Genomic DNA, 7,147 nt, shown 5'->3' with positions numbered 1-7,147 from the left:
CCTGGGTACAACATGCCCAAACCGCCCTCCTTCCATTATGCCAGGTACGTTATCCCCCTTTTGATTGGATTCAGCCTGTGTCCCCAGAGCAACTGGAAAAACAGACTGTGGACCCTGGCGTAGAGAGATTCTGGCAATGGATACACGTACGCTACAAACAAAAACAGAGGGACCAGATAGGCCTTGATAAGCTTCATCCTTTCCCTGTAGGCCAGCCTCCATCCCTTCCATCGCTGGACCTTTGCTGTTCCGGCATCCAGTTTCTCATCCCAATTTAGCCTGCAATTGTCTTCCCTCCCAAACTTTATCCCCAGGATCTTTATGTGGGATGGGGCAGTTGGCCTAATATATAGAGACAGAGACAAGAGGAAAGTGTTGGAAGGGTTACTGTCTGCTCTTATTCCCCTACAGAAATAGGGATTGGTATAGAAATAAAGACAAGGGTGAGACTTGAAAGGGTCACTGCCTTCCCTACCATCAGTTCCATACAGACATAGGGAATGGCAGCACTAGACAGGTGCCTAATATTCGGGTAAATTTCATCCATTTTGTTGTTGTTCAGATTTAATTTTTGTTGTGTTATATAGTGAATAAAGTACCCCCTTTTGTAAAATATAAGGATATTATAAGTTACCGAGGAGTTTCATGACCATATAAAAGTACGAGGCCGAAGGCCGAGTGTTTTTATACAGGTCATGGAACTCCGAGGTAACTTCTAATATCCTCATATTTTACAACTCACCGTTTATAAGGATATAATTTACAAGATATTCATAGCTTTTGTGTATTATATCATTATACAGTATGTGTGTGGTTTATCAAATGTCTCAGAAATAGTTCTTACCTGCAGTCCTTTGTATAAAGGCCAAACAGATCAGAGTAGGTAAATAGCGTGTCTTCGTCATAAATGTTCTGCTGCAAACAATATGTGTGAAGATGGTCATGGTCAGTGCTGCTTCCTTAGTACAGAGGAAATGTGTGGACCACAACCCCATGATGATGCATTTCCTTGAATCTTAATAATTATTTTATTTTCAAACAATCCTGAACATTTGATTTTAGCTATAGATTATACAAACCACTCATTGGGGCAAATTCACTAAGGCGCGAAGCGCCGAACGCTAGCGTTAATTCGCTAGCGTTAATTCGCTAGCGTTTGGCATTTTCGCTACTGCGCAAATTCACTAACGAACGCTGGCGTAGTTTCGCTAGTGTTACTTCGCAACCTTATGCCAGGCGAATCTTTGCTAGCGACGAAACTACGCAAATTCACTAACTTGCGCAGTGTACTGAACGCTACCTTTTACACTAGACTTCCTTCACCACCTCAGACCAGGCGAAGTGCAATAGAGTAGATAGGGATTGTTTAAAAAAAAGTCAAAATTTTTTCTAAGTCCGAAAAAACGCTGGCGTGTTTTCTACATGATGGCTGATAGGCTGAATAAGATCGAAAATTTTTGGGGCTCCCCTTCCTCCCCCCTACATTTCCTGACTCATGGCAACTTACCTAGACAGTGGGCACATGTGTAGGGCAAAATAAAATTTTTATTTGCAGATTTGAAGGTTTTCTAGGCATTTGTAGTGCAGATACGTGTTCCTCCATTGAAATTTGAATTTCGCGCTGTATGCAAATTAGCCTTCGCTAGCGCAACTTCGCTTTATATAGCGAATCAACGCTAGCGCAACTCCGCAACCTTACGCTACCCCTGTGTGCAACTTCGGATTTTAGTGAATTTGCGAACCGCTGGCGAAACTACACCTGGCGAAGTGCGGCGAAGTGCGGCGAAGTTGCGCCTGGCGCAACTTCGCATCTTAGTGAATTTGCCCCATTGTGTCCTCCTCTTGCCAACAGGAATTATTATTGTTATACGAAATGACAGCAAACCCATCTTTGAAGGTCAGTTAGGGTTAGATTTAGTGTAATGATGCTCTACATATTCTTGGATGTTTGGCTGAATGACTGTTACCCCAATGTATAATTGTACCTGTATCCTTATGAGTAATGGGGGTCCTTAATGAAAGTGGGACCTGCCCAGGGATGCATGAACTGAAAAATTTCAGGTGTGCGACCCATGGAGTACACAATAAACAGGAATTACTGGGAAGTTAGCACTTACTGGTACAAAGATGTATACAATAAAAATTTATTTTTAGAATTTTATTGAAAACATTTGAACAATATAAGCACATGATAGTTCCCCTTTAAAGAAGGAACAAATTAAGTTTCTATCTGGTCCAGAGTATCAATATTTCTTTGTAGCCTACCAAATTCATTGATTGTGACGTCCTGGATGTTCCCACTATTCCATAAGAAGCAACGATACTCTCAGTAATTAAATGGTTTAGTCAGTCAATCAACAATATCAGTCAATAATATCTGGTCATTACTCAGCAAAGAACCAAGTAGTAGCATATCTTCTGCAGCCAGTACTATGGCCTTCCGTTCAGCCGATGACATTTAGTAATATCACTGCTCCTTTGTTGTTGCTTAGTCTTTTTTGTTCCTGAGATATCCAGTTTTGATGCATTGATTTACATTAAACTCCAACTCTTCCTTATTCTGTAAAATCAGAAAGAACAGCAAAGATATTGAAAAAACTTTTGATTAGGGATGCACCGAATCCAGAATTCAGTTCAAATTCAAATTAATGACCAGACATTCAAGGCACTTCATAACTCTGCCCCACCCTACATCTCTGAACTCATCTCTATATACTCACCCAACCACTTACTACGCTCCTCTACTTACCTGCTACTCAACTCTTCTCTCATTACCTCCTCACATGCTCGCATTCAAGACTTTGCAAGGGCTGCACCCCTCCTCTGGAACTCTCTCCCATGGTCTGTCTAAATTTCTCCCAACCTTTCTGCTTTCAAGAAATCTCTTAAAACGCACTTCTTTCCAGAAGCCTACCCTCACCCTGCTTAACTACCAAACGCAACACCACATACAATACCACATTTCTCACCCACTTAATTTGATCTTGCCCACTCCCACACCTTGTGTAGTACTCCCTTCCCTTTAGAGTGTAAGCTCTTTCTGTATAGGGCCTTCCTCACCTTTTGTACCGGTATTGATTGTGATGCATGTAACTCCATATGTTCTATGTATGTAATGTGATGTAGTTGTATAATCACATTTACTTTACAGTGCTACGCAATATGTTGGCGCTATATAAATACATGTTATTAATAATAATAATAATAATAATATAAGTAGTTCTAAAACACATGGACTTGCTGAGTAGCAGAAGATATACCTTGACCTGGATGAAAGAAAATCTTGTAGTCATATGGGATAAGACAAGAAACATGTGAAAGGTGTTGGAGCTCCACTGCAGAACAATTAGTAAGTATGTTTTTTGGGGCTGTAAAGGGGGGGGGCTGACTTACCCCTAGGGAGTCACAAGAGGCTGATGGTAAGAATGGGACACTGGATGGACCAGAAAGTATAGTCTGGTTGTGTGAATTGTGAGAAGTGTTCTGGTGTTACATAACAAAGCAAAGGCATTTGAGCCAGAAAACATTTGACAATGAAACATAACCTACCTGGGTTTCATTTATATCTGCCAAAAAAGTAGTCCTAAAACGAAGATGAAGACTGTGACAGGCATTACTAGCCCGCAAATATAATGAACACCTGGTGGAAACAAAATGAGCTGGTGATATAATGGAAATGGAATATTATTATTATATAATTAATATACACTTTAAAATGTAATAGAAAAACAATAGGTTTTATAGGCAGCATCAGTACATCTGCAATGCATTAAAAATGACGCCAATTTACAATCCAACACGCTGCATGCGTCCCAACTCTCATCTCATGCTGAGTTACCGTTTTAAGGAAAAATGTAATCGAGATTAATTTTGAAATGAATAGGACAAATCTCTTTTGAAGGATTCTGTAACTGACCAAATTCAGGAATGGTGGATTGAAGTCCTCCTTATACTCAACTCTTAGTTTAATTATAAGCTGTTCCTATAATCTTTGGGGTTCACAATTCCCTGCAACTGACGCACAGGTAGTAGCCATCTAAGAACATGGTATGAATTCCACTTATATTATATCCGGTCACATTAATAGAAGATGAGCCACTGAAATGTGTAGAATGTATTTATTGATATTTATATTGACTTATAGAAGAAGTGATTTGTACAGTGGATGGTAATTATAAGTTACGTACCACTGGTTGCTACATTCATGGATTTGTTCTGAGGATACAGAAATGTCGGATGAGACACAACACACGTGAGTTCCACCCTGCTGAGATTTGTTGCACAGTATTTACTGGTAACGGTCCAGGTCCAATCCGATTGCATTGTTGTGTCTGTAGTGATGGAATGAGCGGCTGCAGGGATCCAGGAGATATTTGCAGCTGGATTCCCCCCATGTGCCCGGCACTCAGGAACCCTGTCTGTGTTTAATCTCAGGGTCACAGAGGGCTGAACTGAAAATAAAGGAAGAATACTGTAATGGAGGTGGCCCATGGGGAGGAATGAGAATTTATACTCAACTGGAATCCCACCATCTAGTGCTCATAGAAAAAAAAATGTGAAAATTTGAAGGAAACAACACATACAGTATCTCAATGAGTTTACAAGCAGTTGGTGGGTTTTTAGGTTGAGTGCCTATTACCCCAACAAAATAGGAATTGCTAAAAGGAATTGCGTATTGTAGATATTTCCTTACCAAACACTTGTAGAATAATATGGTTAATGAAGGTTCCATAGATAGTTATAAGTTCACAGGCGTAGGTCCCTTCATCTGTCACTTTAGCATTATATATTCTGAAGGAGGTGCTATTTATTCCCATCCTGCTGCTGCAGTTATTGAACTCCAGGTTTTTCTCTTTCCAAAATGAATAAATACAGTGAGAGTTGTGAAGCCAACTGGCCTTCCAGGTGATCATTATGAGGGCGTCTTCTGTAAGTGTCTTGTGTTTACACTCTAGAACAGCAGTATCCCCACCAAGCACTGATACATCTGTAATACACATAACTTGTTGGCATCTCCAATGAAACATCTTTCCAAATACATCAAACATAACTTTTAGCTGATGATGATTAGCTTTTAGTTTGGACAAAGAGTATTAACATTGGAACCTTGAATTTCCACTTGCTAAATAGATATCCAAGAAGTTCTTGAAACATCTAATGCAGTGGTTATTTTTCAGGTGGACTTCTCATTGAAGGTCCAACCATTGGTCAGGATCCATAATTTGGTTACAGATTTGTTTCTCTCATTCACTTAGTCATAGTTACAAGAATATGTAGGGTAACAAATAAATATTCAACCCAAACATCGCCCTGACCAAGCTTAAAGCTGGGGTTTCAGGTTTATCTAGGGGAGCAAATGGCCATGTTCCAATATTTTAACCATGACTGTCTTTTTTTACCATGACGGAGCCAACCCTGTCACTGTTTCATGTTTTAGTTTGGATTTGATGGACTGGGTGTGGGAGAATGCATGTGTAGTGGTCTAGCTCTATGAGTGTGGATCCATGAATGTTCTAGTGGCAAAATGTTTATGAATATATGAGTGTAGATCTTTTAAGGGTCAAGACACAAGAGTGTTTTGTAGGTGCGACTTGCTAATACAGTGGAAGTTTGGTTGTGCAGTTATACATACACTGTGAAGGTGGAAGAGGTTCAAATAGTGTCGGTGACTAAACAGACTTTTACTTAAGGACAGACAGGGCCAAAACTTTATTACTATCTGCTTTCTGTAGAGGTACGAGTGGTTGGTGACCAGTGCCTAAAAATATACAGTAACCATTTCATGTTGTTAATAATGGCTGCAAGCAACCTTTTCATCTGGCATGATATCTACATAAATTCATACTAATAGCAATTTGTAAAGGAAACAAGCTTACTCATCTTATTCTTTTCACGTGCTACTGTCACTGTTCTGCATGTAGTATAGATAGAGGAATAGGCGGAAGCCTCCTTCTCCTTTCTAGAATACAACCACTATAGTGACAGTTAATGTTTGGGTGGACTCCTTAGGAGCTGGAAGAGATTCAACTTGAGGCATTGGATTTGTTTCTTGCAACCTTCTACAGAGGTAAGCGAAATAAACCAATACTACTAGTATGAAACTCCTGGAAAGATAGGATATAATCTACTCACAATAGGTGCACTAATTTGAAGATTTAAGAAGATTTTAGTCTCCCCAGTCAGAGATCAACCACTATACATTCCTATACAATTAGTTCTCAAGTTCTATTTGAAGCCACCACCGAACCCAAATTACATCCTCCTCTCCTCTTGCTTACCAAAATGGGTGCATCATTTTTTACCCAGAAATGTCTTGCCTTATCAATGTATCGATTTGCAATGGCAGTAATGGAATGATCAAAGAAATATTCCTACCTGCCTTCACCATTACAAGGGAGATTAACAAAGCAAAAACTCCGTCTTTCATCTCAGATCTTCTCCTGTGCAGGTGCAAGTGATGGGCGTTTGGTGTCTGGCGATATAATTTACTCAGTAACAACTTCCTTTTTTGCAAGTAAAGTGTTGAAAAGGAAATAAAAGTTTCTGACCTCATCCTTTTTTTAGAACTGCTTTGAGAACCCAGTTTAGATTGTATAGCTATGTCTGGTTAAGAACCAAACATAGACACAACCTCTGCTGTAATCAAATTGAGTTAATATAACCGTTGGGCACTGTTAGTAATTTATGGAAACCTCTATGGAATAAAATCGTCTGGCCAAGCCTATATGGCCACTTGTTCTACACCTATGTGTTTTTTTATAAGACCTTATTGCACGTCCCTTTGGAATACAAAGGCACATTTTTATAAAACAGAAAATAATTGCTTTGATATTATGAAGAGACACTTGTTGATTTATTCTTTTTATTAGGCGTCAAAGCTATCCATGACCATGTTGGTGAAGCCCATTGATTTCAGTTGAGTGGCAGAAATGTATTAAAACCCTGTATTTCCTTTGTTGCAGGAGGATGACTTAGGGAGCTGAAAAGCACTTATTGGAGTAGGAGTTTGACGGTACTGAAACATTACTCTGGCCTCAGCCTTTTCAAAGGAATAGATGTGTCAGGATCTGAACAAGGGACCTTTGGGTTTCTGACCCTGCACCTTAACCACTGGGTCAGGTAAGCAGCCTGCAGAGTTCCTCACTAT

General features: G+C 39.7%; 1 protein-coding gene across 1 annotated transcript; it reads right to left on the bottom strand.

The window, feature by feature from the left end:
* Positions 1-2,143: 2,143 nt before the first annotated feature.
* LOC121399626 (cell surface glycoprotein CD200 receptor 1-B-like) lies at positions 2,144-6,453 on the bottom strand. The gene is made up of 5 exons (XM_041581173.1): positions 6,376-6,453; positions 4,694-4,987; positions 4,188-4,451; positions 3,550-3,640; positions 2,144-2,560 (listed from the first exon to the last, which is right to left on the bottom strand). Exons 1-4 carry the CDS (start codon positions 6,425-6,427, stop codon positions 3,561-3,563), a joined length of 690 nt encoding a protein of 229 aa, XP_041437107.1. The 5' UTR covers positions 6,428-6,453; the 3' UTR covers positions 2,144-2,560; positions 3,550-3,560.
* Positions 6,454-7,147: the final 694 nt, after the last annotated feature.

Source organism: Xenopus laevis, chromosome 2L (assembly GCF_017654675.1).
Source record: "Xenopus laevis strain J_2021 chromosome 2L, Xenopus_laevis_v10.1, whole genome shotgun sequence".
NCBI lineage: Eukaryota > Metazoa > Chordata > Amphibia > Anura > Pipidae > Xenopus > Xenopus laevis.
This window is presented reverse-complemented; position numbering and strand designations above follow the sequence as displayed.